The 19,333-nt window shown below is 39.5% G+C and overlaps 1 protein-coding gene across 1 annotated transcript; it reads right to left on the bottom strand.

Annotated features, from left to right (window-relative positions):
• Positions 1 to 15,305: 15,305 nt before the first annotated feature.
• LOC110204224 (rho GTPase-activating protein 21-like) lies at positions 15,306 to 17,110 on the bottom strand. The gene is made up of 4 exons (XM_020980500.2): positions 16,792 to 17,110; positions 16,584 to 16,625; positions 16,180 to 16,285; positions 15,306 to 15,457 (listed from the first exon to the last, which is right to left on the bottom strand). Exons 1-4 carry the CDS (start codon positions 16,915 to 16,917, stop codon positions 15,315 to 15,317), a joined length of 417 nt encoding a protein of 138 aa, XP_020836159.1. The 5' UTR covers positions 16,918 to 17,110; the 3' UTR covers positions 15,306 to 15,314.
• Positions 17,111 to 19,333: the final 2,223 nt, after the last annotated feature.

Genomic DNA, 19,333 nt, shown 5'->3' with positions numbered 1-19,333 from the left:
GCTTTTTTGTTTGGTTATCTCATGAGACCTACAGTATCTCCACCGCAAATTCCATTTTACTTCTGTAGACATCCATGCTACTTGCCTTTACCCATTTGTTGCTGCTTATCCTTCACTCTCAAAGAGGACCAATGACATCAGGAGGGTGATGTCTTGACTTGCAAGTCCCACTCTCGGCTACACTCTCTAGACTCCATCTCCTTCTCCTCATATATTTGGATCACATTCCCACAATGAGAAATCTCCCACTGGGGCCCTCCTCGCCTCATTGGTGACTCTCTCCATTGACCACCATTCTGGAAAGGACCTCAGCCATACCTCTTCTCATTCTGGCCTTAGCATTCCTCAGACTCCACCCTCTCCCCAAATTCATAGTCACCTCACTCCCTTTCCAGCTCCTCTAAATCAGGGCTTCTTAAAGTTCTTCCAGGCTTAGTTCCTTTTCCATGTTGTGTTTGCATGACCTGAGGGCATGTGCAGTGCAAAGTTCACGTGCTTTGTGTTCAAAACCAAGCTTCCATGTAATATGGGCAAGCAAGTGGCCAGAGACACCTCGAATTCATCACACATTTGATTTTGAATTCATTTTTGGTCGTTGCACATTCAGAAACCTTTTACTGTTGGCAAATTTTCCATGACCCCCATATGGGGTCAGGATCCACAGTGTAAGGAGCGCTGTAGGCCTATATGTATTGTGTTTTCCTGTTAAAATGTAAAGTCTTGAGGGCAGAGACTGTCTTGTTTCCATCTATATCTAGTGCTTAGCCCAGCTTAGTGCATATTAAGTACTTACTGAATACTTTGTCCTTCCTTACCTGTCTAGCCTGTATCCTTTGGCACTGGGCCACAACAAATAAGCATTCTTGTTGCTTCAAGGCTTCACATTCTCAGAACAGCCTACATTAAATGTACATTTCTATCACCTTTTGAATGATGAAAGGCATCAGAAGTCATCTCTATCTCCAAGCCCATGCTGTATCCTTGTGATGACTCAGATGTTAACTCATTTCACTAGAGGGAAGATGGAGCATGGAAAATTCAAAATGGCAGGTCATAGAGAATTGTAGTGAGCTAGCTTGGCATGCATCCCATTACTCCGACATAACATTGTTTTTCCTAGTCATGCTCTAATCTCGTACTGTCCTGGGTTTTCAGGGCTGACCTTGGGCAGAAGTGGGCAGCCTCTCCCTCCATTTCTGAGCATCAGTCTCCCCTCTCTTCCTTTGTCTCTGTTCTTAGGATGCAATGAACTGGAGTGCAAAGCTAAGTCTGTCTTTGGCACTTTCTCATTTCCCCTTTCAATGCTCCCTTTTTGCTGCTCAGATTCAATAAATTTATTTATTTATTCATTGATTCTTTTGTTTGTTTTCCTATCCAGCTGAATGTTTAGAGCTAGGAAGACCTAGATCGTAGATTTTAATCTTGCCTCAGATACTAAGTAGCTGTGTGACCCTGGGCAAGTCACTTGAGGAAACTGAGGCTCAGTAAAGTGATGATAATAATAGCACCTACCCCACAGGGTTGCTGTGAAGTTCAAATAAGATAATGTATGTAAAGAACTGTATTGATGTGGGCTATTATTATTATCTGGCCTAGGTTGCTTGTTTTTGCTTGTTTTAGTTATCTCTTAATAGCCCAAAATGGTGTAAATACCACTCATTAGTCTTTTTAAAAGAACTGCTAAAAATCTCTGTATACTGTGTAGTGCCTACTTATTCCTGGCTTATGTCTAACTTGAAAGAAATAGGACAAATCTAGCCTCAGTTTCCCCATCTGTAAAGTGGGAATAATAATCCTATTTTTATCTGCCTGACATGGGCCTAGTAAACAGCAACTTATAACACTCCAAAGCATGTAAATGGAAGTAGTTCTTATTTATGGAACAGGCCTGTGTTTTAATCAGTTCAGGGAGCTCTCAGTGAGGAAAGCCCTCTACTAGCGTACATCAGCACCTTCTCTGCAACCTTATAGTCTTAAGAGAGTTGCCCATTAATAAAAGGTCAAAGGACTTACCCAGGATCATCTAGCCAGTAGGTATCAGAGGCAAGACTTGAATCCATGTCTTCCTGGATTCTTGATGCCAAGACTAGCTCCTGTCCTCCATGCTGATTGGCCTCTCAATCTGTCATTACTATTTTGCACAAATATGACCAGGTTTGGGACAACTCTATACCAAGAATGAGGTGTAGCAGTACTGATTTAAACATTTCTTAGCTGGATGCCCCTTTTCAAGTTATTTAATCTCTCAGTCTTAGTTTCTTCATCTGGAAAATGGGATAAGATTTTTACTACCTACCTTATAGGAGTATAGTGAGGAAGGAACTTTGTAAATATGACTTTACCACACTCTAGAAAGTATTCCAGACATCTTAATGCAGATTTGAGCTATTAAACTTACTGGGCTTCCCTAAAATGCCATCAGAGCAAGAAACTAAAGGGTTAGCCAGAATATTAGACACAGATGACGACTGCCATTGCAAAAAACAGAAAATTCTTCATTTTCACAAAAGTATGGCATAATGAGAAGAACCTTGTACTTGGAAAGACTCAAGAGCTCTGATTAATTCAGTGACCAACCATAATTCCAGAGGAGCAGTGATAGGGCCCGCCTCCTGAAAAACTGATAGATACAAGATGCAGAGGTACATGTTTTTGAACTTGGTCAAGGTGGGAATTTGTTTACTTGATTACACATATTTGCTAGGTGGGTTTTGTTTTTCCTTTAAATTAGAGAGTGAGGTAAGAGGAGAAAAAATAAACCTTTATTTATGGAAAGATTTTTTAAATGACCTTGTAAATTGACCTTCCACATCCCAAGAAAAAGGAATAGTTATCCCTTCCACATTGTGACTTTTCCCATCATAGTTTTGATATATCAAAGTTTGGCATAAGAAATTAAATGAGAATTTGGGGGGAATTTTGTGGAAGCCACAGATGACATATGAAGGCCAGCAGAGAGAAAGAAAAATTTGGGAACTCAGGAATGCAAAATATGTATATATAGTTTTGCATAATATCAACATTTTATCTTTTAATACCATAATAATTTAGATGTCTTCTCTGGTACAAAGAAAGGGCCAAAAAATTTTACACAGGCTTTCCAAATTGGTCAGGCTTCTGGCCGCTAACCCCTGCTATGTGGAAGGGCTGACTGTAATTGATTCTTCTATTCAGGGAAGAAGGAAAGACTTGCCTTTCTCACCTGTTTCCACATGACAGGGAAAAGGGTATCTAATTCTCACTAGGAGAATTGTTGTAAATATACACACACAAATCAGGAGACCAGTAAATGTAATTTGAGAACCCTGGTAACCTAGAGACACACAGACTACTGCTGCTGCTGCTATGGGGTAGAGTTACAAAGATTTTGCAGCACCCTGGACAGTATTCACATAATGGAGGCAAGACTAGCTAAAGGACTGCTCATTTGCTGCCATCTGGTGGCCATTTTCCCCCAGCCTTTCTTCCAAGCCTTGAGAATCTAAAGAAATCTTTCCCTCCTAGTCCCTTGATTAGAGGCTGCAGTCACAGAAAAGCTTATGGTTCAGTGTGAGGGCTCTGAAAATTTTTGTTGTTTGGTCATTTCAGTCATGTCTGACTCCTCATGGCCCTTTTAGGGATTTTCTTGGCAGATATAATGGGGTGGGGAATAGTTAGAGATTTCATTCTAACCTCCCCCAAGATCTCTCCACCATTGGTCTAGATCCCCCACAGAGCCTCCCTTTTAGCTCATATTCCTCTGAATTAAGGAGGAAAAAAGGTGAAGGACTTGCATGTACTGTTTGCAGAGAGAAGGGAATGCTTACCAAAGGAGATATTGGACTTCACTAACAGTATTTTTTGAAAATGAAAACTCTAGGCCTCAGTTTGCTCATCTGTAAAATGAGGGAGTTTGACTACATAATATCAAGGTCCCTTCCAGCTCCAAATTCTTTGATCCCCTGAACACAAGGGAATCAATCTAATCGTTGGAAATTTGGGGACTGGAGGGGAAAGAAGGGAAAAGGACAACTTGGATGTGAGCACTCACTCTGCCTTGAAAGAAGTCTGGTTCCATTAGCCCATCTCCAACCATTCAGGGCTCCTAAAGGTCTGTCAATGTTGCCCTCCATCATAGCATTTTTAGAGCTTAAAGGAACCCCATCTAAACCAGCTCCCTCATTTTATGCATGAAGAATCTGAGTTTGGCATCAAACTGTAGGGGAATCGTAGATTTAGGGTTGGAAGTGATCTTAGAAGCCATCTGTAGTCCTGTACTATTTTACAGAGGAGTAGACTGAGACCCAGATATGTTAAACTTGCCTGAGGTACCCAGGGAATAAATGGCTAAGGATTTGAATCCAAGTCTTCTCTTTCCATTGCACCATACTCCCTTTTCCCATCACCAAAATAATGAGCTGATTTTGACTCAATTTTGTTCTTTTCCATTGGTTGTTCAGGAGTGGTACAGTTATAATCTGGTAAAATGTGGCCAAACGTGGCATCAAAGTGGCTATTTGCATGGTTAGTAGTGCCACTGTATTAGGTGGTGAGGCTTTTGGCTCCCAGAAACAATGTTTGCTTGAATAGATCTCTCTGCATATTTGTGTTTAACCTTGTATATAAGAGGCATCTAGTAAATTTATGTTGAATAGATTTGAATGTTGAATTTTTGTTCCAGTCTAGCCTTTGTAAGCTGCTGATTGTACTCCTATATGGAAATATGAAAAGTCTAAATCAAGGAACGTCAGTGTTTTCTCCATCCTTGCAGGGCTAAGGGGTAAGTGAAGACAGCTCCTTAGTTTGAAGCAAAGCTGCTATTTTCAGCTCTGCAGCTTCTCATGGACTTTGAAACCCTCTTTCTGACAAGTCTTGGTGACTTGCTGAAGGACAGCACCACCCTCTTTGATTGCTGGCCCCCAGGGTGGGTCTGTCCACTGCTGTTTCTCAATAGGCCAGCCCTAGTGTTCCAGGCTTATTAACACGCTATTTTTACACCATACAATGTGCTGTAATCTTTCCAGATGTTCAGTTCCTTCTCACCAAAGGAACTAATCTGTTGTGGTCCAATAGACAATTGAGCCACCCATAAGCAAGAGCTTAAGGGGGAATACATCTCTTAAATTATCTTTCCTCAGTCTCTCAGGTCAATGATACCTTATTTAAAATTTTCCCCCCAGTCTTTTGACTTAGTGTGGATATTTTTGAGTTGTCTCATGGAGTTATTAAGTCCATTCTAATTTTCAGGGAGAGCCTGCTCCTTGGGTAAGGTTTTGGTTTTTTGTTTTTATTAAGCTATTCTCTTTCCAATTCTTTCTCCCCTCTCATTTGTTTTCCATTTTTTTCTTGTAGAATTCTCATTTCACTAACAAAATCACATTAACCCTCTTCCCAGTCTTCTCTTAATTTTTGCTAGATCTTCTCACTGAATTTGTATTCTAGTTGTGTTTTTCCCTGAGGCATTGCTTATAGATAATATGGAGTCATTCTCTTTCTGGGTTTGTGTTTGGAATGCCGCTGAAGACCCAAGTTCAAATCTGGCCTCAGACACTTACTAGCTATGTGACCTTAGGCAAGTCACTTAACCTGAAATACCTCAGTTTCTTTCTCCAAAGTAGGGATAATAATAGTACTTGCCTCCAAAAGTTGTTGTGAGGATTAAATGAAATAATTATACAGCACAACAGTGCCTGGTATATAGTAAACACTATGTAAATGTTAGTGATGATGATGATGATGATGATGATGATGGGACTTCTTTGTTTTTGTTCATTGTCCAGACTTGCTACTTGATTTAAGGGCTGGGCTCTACTCCCTTCTGGAGGGGACGTGTGGGTGGTCCTGCTTCTTAGGGAAATGAGTGTTATTTCAGAATCTCAAGGATAGCGCAGACTGGGAAACCTGTACGTTTTCATTGTTCCCAAAACGGTTTGATCCAGGGCAAAGACTAATTGTTGCCTTTTTGGTCAGAACTCTCCAAGTTCCTGAACTGGGTTTGGCTCTGAGCAACACAACTATAAGCCTTCTCATGGCAGTAGTTCCAGTATACTACTGCTGGGCTCAGCCACTACTAGCCAGCTGCAAATCTCTGCAGGTTGAATGTCAGAATTGTAGGCTCCTCTTTGGCCTAAAATTCCTGTCATGATAACTACACTGCAGGCTTGAGGCTGGAGTGGGTGTTGGAAAAGAGATTCTGACTCCACTCCTAGGGTCAGAGCCATACAGCCATTACTTAGTTTTAACTTGCTCCTCATTCAGTATAGTGAAAGGTCTTCTGATCACTCCTCATCATAGACCATTACTCTTAGACCTGTGTCCTCTCCTTAGTGCCCCAGTGGACTGTAATCCAACACTAGCCAATGAAAGACAAAGCTGCCAGTTGGCACACATGTGTATCTGGAACCTCATCTTGCCCTGGTGCACCGCCACAAACAGGCCTTTCTTCAGCCCTTGAGCTAGAAGCCTCAGCTCAGCCCCTTCTGGCTACACACAGTCTCCATTGTCCACAGGCCTGTCTCCCAAAGCTGACCTGGGATGGGAAAAAAAGACTAATTTTTTTTCTTGGATTTCTCAACCAGGACTCAGTCTGTTATATTTTCTAGATATTTGTTAAGAGTTACAGGGAAGACCTCAGGTGTGCTACTTCTTGCTACTTTACCATCTTGGCTATTCTCCATCTAGTTTTATGATGACTGTATTTGTAGATAAGGAAAGTGATGATGTAGACTAGAAACAGGTTCCAATATAATTTCCCTGTAACTCACTGATTCTGAACACAAGCACCTTGAGCCCTCTGAGATTTAGTTGATTCTAGCCATCAACATAACCCAAACCCATTGATGATCAGCTTGGACTCTTCCTTAGCAAGGTTGCCCTTACTTTTCTCTTTCTTCATAATGTGTGTACTACAGAGTCAGTCAGGCTTGCTTTATCTTCTGCTTTCTAAGCAAATGGCAACTTTGACGGTAGGAAATCTCCAGGGTGAACATAGCCCATTCCTCCCCCCACCTCAGAAGCTCTCTCTGCCCAGGTTGCTCCCCTTCTTGGGCGGCCAACTAAGAAACTTGCATGCTAGATAGCAGGATCCTTACTGTTCTGTAGTAGTTGTGGAAGCTTCCTTGCACGCAGATTTTTTTCCTTAGGCTGGATTGCAGAAGCAGGGTAAGAGATTTTTTTAATACTTGCATTAAATTCCCAAAGATCCTAAACAAAACAAACACTGAAACTTCAGTTACACATCAAGAATAGATTTTCTTTCCTCCTTAACATAGGTTATGACAGTTCTCACAATATCGTTCTGAAGATACCTTGATTTGTTGAAATGTAAATAAATAGTGCAATCCTACACTCCTCACTCAAGTTATTCTAGGGATAAACAGACACAGGGAATTTTCATTCTCCTTTTGTAAAATTTTAAAAGAACACCAAAATATTCAGGTTAGGAAGTATTCTGAGATGAGCCTGACCCAGGCCCTTAGAAATTAAGTGTGATATTGGAACAAAATGAGACACTCATAGGCCATTCAATTAATAAAAAGGAGAATTACTTAGCCAGGGTATATTCAACAAGCATTTGCGGACATTTGGAGTTGATTCAGCTGAGGGCAATTCCTTTGACTGAGTTGCTTATATTCTGTTTTCCATCAGCTAAGAGCAAGTGTACCTGAAACCACTCATGGCTGTTTTGTACTCAAGCTACCAAGAAGTTGCCTTCCTAACAGTTAACCCAAATTAGTTACTTGAGTTCATCACTAACTTCTGTAGAGGAAGGGGTTAGGGTATTGCTGCCATCACAAAGGTGAACAAGGGTGGGAATCCTCAACAGCTTAAGCAGCTCTATATTACCTCTAGGACAAACTAGGAATGCTTGTTGTCATTTGAAGTCCTTCACAATCTGGCTCTACCTGGTCTTTTTGAAAGCCAAGGTGCCTTCCCCCATTCTGTTTTATTTATAGCCAAATTGTGCTATATTTATGTATACAACCCATGGCCTTCTGCTTCAGTGTCTTTGTATTGGCTGTCTCCCATGACAGGAATGGTGATCTCCCTTCCTTGACTCTGCCTTTTAGGACTTTCTTGATTTCCTTAAATTTGTGTTCTTCTGTCCCCCAAATTACTTCTCTGTAGTTATGACATTCCCCTCCCCCTATACCTTTTCATCCAAGTATAAGGTAAGCTCCTTCAGGGTAGGACTGTCTGTCACTAGTCCTTACTACAGCTCACGGATCATAGATAGAGAGCTGGAAGGGAACTTAAAGGCACCTGAGTCCAATTTCCTCCTTTTACAGATGATGAAGTGAAGGCCGAAGGTTAAGTGACATGTTCAAGGTCACCAAGAATCAGTGAGAGGCAGGATTTAAACCCAGGTCTTCATTTCAGCACTCATCCCATCACAAATTAGGCAAATATGTTGATTTTAACAAGGAAAGAGCCAATGACCCTTCATTTCTTCCCTGGATGAGGTAAGACTAGCTAGTTCCATTTGACAAAGATATTGACACATTTGAAGGACTCCAAAGTTTTACTTGTGTCTGGGAACAATACTTGTGATCCATAATCATACATGGCTGCTTTCTCTTCTACTTTTTCCTTATCTACAAGTTCTAGGGGAAAAAGTCAACACCATAAAGTTACACTGACCAAATAACGTTTTCGGGTCTATGATGCCATCAGTACATGGCCCAATTCTCTCTATAAAAATGTGAAGAATTTTTTTTATCTTCACTTAAGTCCAAATTCACTCCATGGAGCCCAGTTCCTCCCCACTATTGGCCTTCCTACACTTTGATCTTTTACTTTTTATTGTTATGCCTATTTGTATTTGTATTGTGCTATAAAATAGCTTTTCTTCTGTAAATATACTGACTTAATGAAGAAAAGAGGCAGCTAGGTGGCACAGTGCTGACCCAGGAGTCAGGAAGACTTGAGTTCAAAAGTGTCCTGAGGAACTAACTAATGAGGTGACCATGGACAAGTTGCAATCTGCTTGCCTCAGTTTTCTCATCTGTAAAATGGGGATAATAATAGCACTTGCCTTGCAGGGGTGTTGTGAGCAACAAATGAGGTTAGTATGTGTAAAGCACTTAGCACAGTGTGTGGAAAAGAATAATGGCTCTATCAATACTAGCTGCTATTATTATTATTGTTATTAATGAAAGACTGAAAGATCATGTTGGCCTAAAAAAGTGTACACTTGTTTACCTTGCCTTGGTGAGTTAGGCCACCTCCTGTAATTCTTCTCTTAAGGGTTTCACAATGAAGGAAGTAGGTAACCAAAGCATATATGAAAGCCTGGATCACTGTTTTCTCATATGAGAAGATGCTTTTCTAAGATTTGTTGAGCAGTATAACTGAGAATTCCTATCCGACTTTGTTGATGTCCTTTGAAGGACAGAACATATGAGTGATTTTTTGTAGAACATTTTATGGACATGAAACAGTGTATACAAATTCCTAATTTGCTATCTGCTCCTGTCTTCCAACAAATTGAATGTTCTAGACAAAGTTCATCAAATAAAGTAGTTTTTAGGTATGACATGAATGTGGGAGTGATGGGGTTATGGTGAGAGAGTTATGGGATTTGTGCTGGACCCCTAAAAAGAAAAGACCATGTCTTTGGGACCTGGGCCCCAAAGCCCCTGAACCCAGATCTCTGTCATTCACCTGAGGCACCTGGCCCATCCCAATCAATAATCCTTTGAACTGCCTCTGTGGCTCTCCAGCCACTTAACTCCTTCCATTGCCTGCATCTGGCCCCATCCCAGGCTACTTGCCACTCTTTGATCCTACCCAAATTTTCTCAGTCTTTTTCTATATAAAAATATCAGTCCCATCCTCATCAAAGAAGATCCTTAGGAATCTGGCCTGTTTGCATGGGCATCACAAATACTGCAGACTCACTAGGAATCCCACCCAACCAGTGTCTGAATAAACTAAATACTTGGACTGAAAGAAGGCTGTAGTGGTTGAGTTCTTTCAAGGCAGACTCCTGCCCTGTACCTTGGCATTTCGGAATTCCTAGCATCGCTACACTGTATCAGGAGGTCTGCCAGGTACTATGCTCTCTACTTTCAGCAAATGATTGGCAGAAATATAGCATTTAAAAACTCAAAAAATTCAAAATTCAAACCTGCTTTTATGACTCATATTATTCAAGGAAAAACACAAATAATTTGATTACTAGGAATAAATGCATAGCCATCTTTTAAGTCTTATATTTGAATGACCTGATTTCTTTGGCAGCTAGTTAGAGCCTATTAAGTGAAAAAAAAAAAGCAAGGTAATATAGGCATATTTGCTAGAAAATAATCTCCAGGAGAATAAAATGAAATTAAGCAACAAACTGCTGAAAGAGGTCTCAGTGAAATTCCTGTATTATATTGTAAAACTGCAAATAATATAAAACGTTGCATGAATCTGTCAATAGCTGTTCTTAATGTTTATCAATTTCAATGTAAATAGATAAGATTAAAGAAAACTACTCAAAAGCTGAATTAGTTGTGGGTGAACAGGTTGTCAGCTTACAACAAGCAGGTACAATAATCTTTTGTTTCATTTTTTTAAAAAAGGAAAATATAAAAGAATATGAATATATTTCTGCATATATATTCTCGGTGAAAATGCAGTTTTCCCCCATACTACATATATATATATATATATACACACACATATATATATATATATATATAATATATATATATATACACACACATATATATATGTATATATATACACACATGCATACATATACATATATACATACATGTGTATATATACATAGATGCATATATATGCACACACATATATATGTCTATTTGTCTATATGTGTGTACCCAAAGACACACACATACATATTATTCCTAACATTTGTGATGATATTCTGCCTGACAAAGACTTCTTGAAGTAGTTTTTGTCATTTTTATGAAAAATGAAAAAAAAAAGTCTCTCACCTGTGGCGTAGTAGATTGGACTAATTATTAGACTACCACCATGGGAAGTTTGACAGATTTTTTTAAAAAGCTACATTTATGGTATTGCCTCAGTTTCTTAGGATTTTCTTATTTTTTATAAGGTAACATGCAGAAAAAAATCTACATGCAAGATGAACTAAATTTATTAGCTATTGATTATATCTGTATCCTAGGAGTGTTTACAAAGTAAAGAATACAGTGAAATAGCTTTCCTTATTAAACGTTGCTTCTGAAATTTGATTAATACTCTTTATACATACAATAAAACAAGATTTGGTCATTAAAAAAATGTAAGCTTTAGCTTCTGAATTAGTCTTGGGTGAACAATTCCTTCTTTGTGGCTCTCTTCTTCCATTGGGTTCAGGTCATAAGATACTTGATCTAGAACCTGAGTTTTTAACCTTTTCCCCTTTTGCAGCAGTTTGAGGCCTACCATGAACATTTCTTTTTAAAAATGTTTTTAAGTATGTAAAATAAAATACGTAACATTATAAAGGAAACTCGTTGTGTTGGAATACAGTTATCAAAATATTTTTTTTTTAAATTCCCAGATCTCCAGTCTAGAGGCTAGAAGGAACCTTTTACAAGGAGGAAACTTAGATCCAGACTTGCAAAGTGCATTACCCTTTGGATTATCTACATAGAAACAAAAGAAGATGCATTTCCTAGGAAATTCATGTGATATCAATATGAAACAAAATTCAAGCTTTAATAAATTGCTCTAAATATAGCTCCCTACAGATAAAAGAATGATTTGTGGCCATCTTTTGTATATAGAGTGGGTAGACTGGTGTGTGGAGGATTGTGTCAGATACTCTTATGACTGAATGTGTACATACTAGACTGAGAGAGACCAGCTGACTACAAACAGGGATAAGAAAACATATTGCTTGGCAAATCTAGAGCAAAAGTATTTTTCTTCTAGATTACAGAAATAATCATTCTGTTGTTTGTTTTTTCTTAAGCCAGAGCTAACTACTATTTATCATAAGCACATGCTGACTACAATTTATAAGTGGCATTTGAAAATGACACAGTAGAATGATATTGAACCGTGCAAAAAGTTCACAAAAACAATTTTATTTACAGTGTTTAATAGAGTATGCACACAGGTAGGACACAGGTTTGGATTCATTAAGTCTTCATGCAGAATTATATTCTCCCTAAAATAAGCCAGTTCCATCCAGGATTCACTACTTACATGCCTATGTTACAACATTTATAACAAATATGGTATCTGAAGAAAAGATACACATATAATATGTTCATTTAAGTTACTTATTTTACAGAAAGATTAAAAATTCAAATTACACGAAACTCAAAAACTGTATGAAAAATTTGAATATGAAATTGAGAGATCCCACTGGAATGCCTAAGGAGTGGAAGCTCTGTATCCACCTGTGTTAAAATCAGTAATATGTAATGAAATATTACCAATAAAATGCTTTCATCTGTTCATTTTAAGTTTTCTAATTTAGCAGTTAACAATATGGCACCCTAAGAAACCCAATGAATTGTTATGATGAGGCACTTTTGTTAGTGACTAAGCCAAAAGAACAAATTAGCTGAGTACTAATGCCAGCTGTTTTACTCGTCAATTTCTGGTCAAAACCCTTGTATAGATTACACAGCATGTTGCAACAAATACCTTGCTTATTTGCATGCAACCATCGTGTGTGTGTGTGTGTGTGTGTGTGTGTGTGTGTGTGTGTGTGTGTGTGTACACATATTTTTCTCAACTTTATGTTCTTCTGGCCATAGAAATGCATGGTGAAGACATTCCACAGTGCACATTGATGAAACCAGCCCAAAATGAAGGCTGCATAATAGCAATTCTAGTACAGAAACATATGTACAGAGTTATTGGACAGTAGATTTTGAGTGGCTGTAGTGGACTCATCCCTCCAGTTTAGAGACACTGATGAAACTGATTTAGTTCCTGGGGTTAGGGATGGTTTTTGAGGATTGGCAACAGGTATAAGAGTATCATTTTGGTTGACATTCTGGAAGTTTTCGCCATTTATTTGTTCAAGTGATTGGGATGGCATGGAAGGAAGGGGTCTGTTTGTCAAACTGAGGGTGCTAGGGGAGCTGCCTCCATCTGATCTATAGATTTCTATTTTCTTTGTGTTCTCCGGTCTATGCTCTCTGTGATCTCCTGTGTTCAGACCAAAAGTGCTAGCATGTAAGCATTCTCTTGCGAGTAATCACCTGAATGGTAATGTGTTTGTTTCAAGTAGTATTGTTTCAAATTGGTAAACTTTTGTATCATTATATGAAGTAGGTTTTCATAATTTGAATATTATAACATGTAAACTGAAAGAAACTAAAGGATGGTGGAAAAATTGTGTAAAACCAGTTACATTACTTTGTCAGATGTGCTAACCTAGAAAACCAGGTATTTCTACCCTTATCTGTAATTAAAGAAGGGGTTATAGCTAACATAATTTGAGTATCACTTATGAAAGTAATAAGATTGTTAACTAAGTTATTTGAAGTTATTGTTTCAATGTTAAAACTTAGAATTGTGAATTGATGACCAAGTGTAAAAAGCAGGGGACTGGGTAAAAGCCTTCTCCAGATTGCTTCTGCCCATTCAAAATAGTCCTCCTTGGGACACGGGGATCAGCACGCAAGGGCACCAGGATTTGCCCCTCCATGGGGTGAAGGCAATTCCCCATATTTTGTAAACTTGCCAAAGTCCCTGGAAACCATCTGTGGGGGCAATGTCATCTGCCGTGAGAAAAGTTTGTGGAAAAAGATTGTGTATCTATTCAGTTGTGAGGTTAAATTTAGGAACCTCTTTCATTTAAGGCAGTTTTTGTAAGAAATCCCCTCCCTAATGTAACCAAATCAGAGGTCTCTCCACCCCTTTTATACTGGCTACTCCTTGATGGGAAAATTTTTCTATCTCAACACCCTGTTTCTCAGTTTGTCTCCCTTGCTTGGGTGACGAGTTCTATAGGTAAAGACCCCTGTCAGGGAGGGATTGTAAATGTTTCTGCTGGTCTCGACTTGCACACCTGTAAGGATGCCTACAGTGATGAGTGACCCCAGAAATTTACTTATGCCAGCTGTACCACCTGTTCTGAGAGAACACTCCCTACTTGCATCTGTGACCCAATAACCCCTTGGACCTGGCATTGGCCAAGTTCTGGACACTGGCAAAAAAACCTTGAAGGGAGGGACCCCTGGAGGCAGGGACAGCTCTACACCAATCCCAGCAGGAAACAGTTTCAGAAGCTGAGACGTTCGTCCCTTACCCCAAAAGATTTTGGATTCTATTTATTTAAGGGGGGAATGATGGGGTGCTGGGGTGCTTGTGTTTGGGTGCTTGTGCTTGGACCCTAGTTTCCCCCTAGCCTCAGAAACACTGTCTCTGGCAGTTTCTCCCAGCCCAAGGACACTATGCCTAGAAATTACTCATGAGTGGGCCCCAGCAAGACCCTCATATCTTTCCCCGGTGCAGTTACAAACTGCACCTGAAGGAATTATTAGTTTGAACTGGTTTGCACTGGATTTTGAAGACATTCTTACCAACTGGACTATCTATACTACTGCCCTACAACATTGTCTACATCCTGGAATCCTCATTATCTGTATTTTAGACCTAAGACATGTGTATACTCCCTACATGTGTCTCGTCAAACAAGACATTGACTGGTGGCAGACTGGATAACTCTCAGTTACCCCTGACCTCTAGTTAACTTAGTGATATAGCAGGCCTAAAACCACACCTCCATGTGGCCACCCTTGTGGGATTTTCCTAGTGAAATCTGAGTAAAATGCCTGCACAGTAGATACCAAAAGCGCGTGTTCCTTTAAGAACTGACCACTCTTTTACCACTCCCTGATCCCGCCCTGAATCACATGAGCATATTTGGCACAAGTTTTATTGTATTTTATCCTATATAAACTTTAACTGTACCCCTCTAAGCTCACAGGTTCCTTAAGAATCCTTGCCCACTGTAAAGTGTAACAAAAACTTTTTGCCAACTTGACTTAAAGAATGCTTGAGTCCATGAATTCATTCCAGATGACCTCATCCTGTACTCCAGTCTTTGAGGGGTCTGAACCTGTCAGACTGTAACAGCACCATTCAAGAGAATGCTGATTCTGAAATTTCGTTTTTCAACTTTGGGGAGATTTGTTTTCAAAATTAAGGAGCTGAGTCCCATGCCACGCCTTGGACACATGGCTAAATGCTTTATGACTTAAAAAACTGGTAGATCATACCATGCTATTTCTCCTCAGGGTCTGCTTTCACAAATAAAAGAAACAGCAGAAAAACTTGAAGAAAGTAGCATCGATCTGTTTAAAATGCTCTTAAAAGAAAATTTACAGCACAGTCAACTATTTTGGCATTTACAAGAATGGGGGATTTCTGCAGACAAGGCAGCTACAGTGTGGGCAACAGTCCTCCTTCTTCCTACAGGTCCAGCTGTCCATCAGGGACACCACAGCGTCCACTAGTGACATGACCACGGGATAGACGCCTCCTGTTTCGCCTGTTGTGCAACATCAGTATAGATTTGCCTGTGTCACAAAGTGCTGAAACCCCCTTTAGTACTAGAACAAGAACTAGAGACAAAGGGAGAAGGTTGGGAAACAATATGCCCGGTTAGTGCAGCAGTACAGCAGGAAAATAGTGTTCACCAAAAGACTCTAGAAAACTCAAGCGTCACCGAGAAAGAGGGGACCAGCTGAGAAATAAGGAAGTTAACTTGGAAGAGACTGATTTTTACTAGACATTACACAGGTATGTTAAACTAGTGCCATTAGTTCTAAATATTTAACTTTGTGCTTTTAAAATGCATTGCTAGCCTTGGGTATGATAGTGATTTTTACCATTTGGAAGGTCCCACTTTCTGCCATCACAGCCACCACATATTCAGTAGCATTGATCTGTTTTACCTTGTGATGACAATTACATGGATAACTGTGAATAAAGAGAACAGGGCTATGCATGCTCATCTCCCCTCCTATGTCCAAATCTGACAGACTTGTCAACAAGCATTCCAACTCCATGCACTGCCAATAGCATTATAATCACTGGAAGATACTTAAGATCAGTCAGAAAAAGGAGAATCAGTTCATTAGTGGAAGGAAAAAAAAGGAGAAAAAGAAAAATCATAGTGAATTATTACTTATGAATTATTTGCTCTATCATTATAATACAAGCCAGTAGGTTTTTCTAGCTGACAGGTTAACACCGCCCAGGCAAAGTTACCTGATACATCTCCAGGAGATACGCCCGTCCTTCCAATGTTGGTCAGTAAAGGATCTATGTTAGGCACTGGCTGAGATTTTACAGTGTTTTCCTCCTGAACTGTTGTCTATGGTTAATAAACAAAGATCCCCTCAACATTTCTTCAAAGTTATTTCATTATACTTTCAACAACATTTAGAAAAGCCCATTGACCTTTTAACTTTAATTTTCCACACTGTTTTATCTTAAAACAACAACAGTACTTAGTACCACATTGTTAGCTACTCCTATTTTCATTCAGAAGCAAGGAACCAACTTCTGAATGCAGAGTTAACAGGGCAAATGGAACTATGGTCACATTATTGAAAATTTAGGACTCTGTCCCAAATCAAAATAACCAATCATAAAAGCAAAAAGGAACTTACAAGAGGCTCTTCTGCACCTTCTTCTGTGAAAAACCAGTCATGCTAAAAATTTAAAATAAAAAATAAGATGAGAAAACCCTCCAAATTGCCATTAGTATGGAGGACAGGATAGAGAGACAAGATCTGTGTTAAGAGAAAAGAGAAAAATTTAATTCTAAATGATCTTTCATTCGAAGAGATTTTTCTCAAAGACTAATCACTCACTTACATGTTGGATAAGGGTTTCTACAATTTTGTACTGGTCAGGCATGTGAGTCACCATATGTGTCATATTATCTTCTAAAGATCGCACAAGGGTTGGACCAAAAACAATGGCTAGATTTCTTGGTACCATCTGAAAAAAAGGATGGGAAAGGGTGGAGAGAGGGAAAAGATAGAATTGACTTATTACAAAAACAGCAGAAGTTTTCTGCCACAAAAGTAATGTGATTAATATTCAAAGAAGCTTAAATTTCCAAAAGCCAACCTGCAGTTTCTATCCGAAAGGTTGTCTTGAAGAAAACTACAAGACTGAGGAAGCTTGTTTGGCTGGTGACTCCATACTTGCACATTCACCCCCAGCTTGTATCGTCTCACTCTGTCATTTCTCCCTACCTGCAATGCCAATTCTTATCCATTTCATATCTTTCACCTTTTTAGAAACTGAGTTCAAAACACCTTTCAGGAATCCTAGGGATCCATATCAATAGTCTTAACTCTGAGTGCTTTCTGCAAATATATACTTGGTACTCTTTTAATGACATTGATTGAAACATTGTTTTGTAAATCTTTCTAAGTCTTTGCATATGGGTTGGGTACCCCCAATTTGATTATAAGGGTCTCAAGGACATGGACTTTGTGTGCATTTACTTACATTCTATTGGGCAGAACAACAGTCTATACAATATGTCTAACAATATGTCCATGGAGTAAATGCATGAGAGTTCAGGAAAGGTCACATGAATAACAAACTGTTTAAACTGAGCTTAGAAGGAAGCTAGATATTCTAAGAGGCAGAGGTGAGTCACAATTGTATTTCAGGAATGGTGTCTGCCCTGTGCAAAGGCAGGCAGATGAGAATGACAAGGTCACATATAAAGGAGCAAAAAGAGGGTAGTTTGGCTAGAGCGCTGAGTGCCGGGAAGATAGAATGTGCAACAAGCTGGAGCCAGATTGTGAAGGGCTTAAACACAGAATAAAGGAGTTTTTGCTTTTTTCTACAAACAAAACAACTAGAGCTTTGGAAGCAGCAGAGTGATGGGGTTCTATCTGTACATTAGAATCATTTTGAAAGCTGCATGGAGAATGGTTTTGAAATGAGGGAAACTAGAGACATTCCCACTGTAATAATAGTCCAGGTGAGAAACAAGGAGATGGATATAAGAGATGTTGTGAAGGCAAATATTTGGCAACTGATTGGATATAGGAGGGGACAAGGCAGAAAGCAAGTTGTGGATGACCTCAAGATTGTGACTCTGGGTACCTGAAGGATGGTGGTTCCCTCAACAAAAATAGGGACATTTGGAAGTTGTGGAGGAAAGATAAGTTGTGATTATCTAACACTGAGGTTAAGAAGGCTGTCAGACAAATACAGTCTGAAATGTTCAACAGGCAGTTCATGGGGGACCTGAATCTCAGTAGAGTGCCTGAGGCTGGATATTTACAGATGTGGGAGTCCTTCATATATATATATATTTGGTCATTCAAACCATAGGAGATGATGAGGAAAACCTAGAGAAGAGAGAATATCCAGAAGCAGGGGATGGTGAACAATTTCCAATACTGCAGAGATCAAGTGAAAGCATCCATGGAGTGCTTTCTATGTGTCAGGCCCTGGGCTAAGTAAGCGCTGCAGACAGGAGATAAAGCCCTCAAAGAGTTTACAGTATAATGGGAGTGGGATGAGAGAAGACCCTAACATTATTAAGGAAGGCTAGGAGAGGATTCTTGTGGAAGGTGGGATTTCAGCTGACACTTGAAGGAAGAATAAAACCTGGGAAGAGGTCTTTTGGCTTGGCAAACAGATCATCTGCAGCTCTGGGTTGTGGTTAAGAGGAAGGGCAGAGGCACTGAGTGCAGACAGCTTTTACAAGAAGTTTGCTTATGAAAGGGAGAAAAGAGAAAGTACCAATAGCTTTCAGGGATGCTGGGGGCAAGGAAATATTTTTTTTCCCCTTAAAGGGGAGAAGAGTAAAATACATTGTGGACAGGTGATAGTGAGAAGGGAAGAGAAGGGGAGACTGGTTTTGAAGGGAAGGGTTACCTCTTCATCAGACACTAGAACTCTGAAGCAAACATGACAGGATTTAGAGTCAGAAGATATTCTAGCTCCTTTTTTAGAGTAGGAAACTCAGGCCTTAAAATTAATTAATATGTTCAAGGTCACATAGCAGGTAGTAGTCAGTAGAGCTCGGATTTATACCTAAGTTTTTAATTGAATTATACTGTTCAATTTAAGTGAAACCACATTACTATTGCCTGGCATAATGTCAAAAAGCAAATCAAGTTCTCTTACCACCAAGAAATCTTCATGCACCAAAGATGCAAACTGCTGCAATATATACTACTAAATGAGAAAGAAGCATATCAAGGGTAGGCCAGCCAAGAAAAAAAGGGAAAGAAGTGCTGGGAGAAGCTAAGGATCTTTTTTTTTTTCCTGGCAGATACCAGAGGCAGAAAGGAAACTAAACTGTGAGGTTTACATAAACGGGGGCCTGGAGCATACCACAGCATTCCCTGTGTTGGAAAGGTTTTTTTGTTAATTTCTTGTT

The sequence above is a fragment of the Phascolarctos cinereus genome, unplaced genomic scaffold (assembly GCF_003287225.1).
Source record: "Phascolarctos cinereus isolate Bilbo 61053 unplaced genomic scaffold, phaCin_HiC Scaffold_145;HRSCAF=714, whole genome shotgun sequence".
In the NCBI taxonomy this organism is placed as follows: domain Eukaryota; kingdom Metazoa; phylum Chordata; class Mammalia; order Diprotodontia; family Phascolarctidae; genus Phascolarctos; species Phascolarctos cinereus.
The sequence above is the reverse complement of the archived record's forward strand: the minus strand, read 5'-3'. Positions and strand labels throughout refer to the sequence as shown.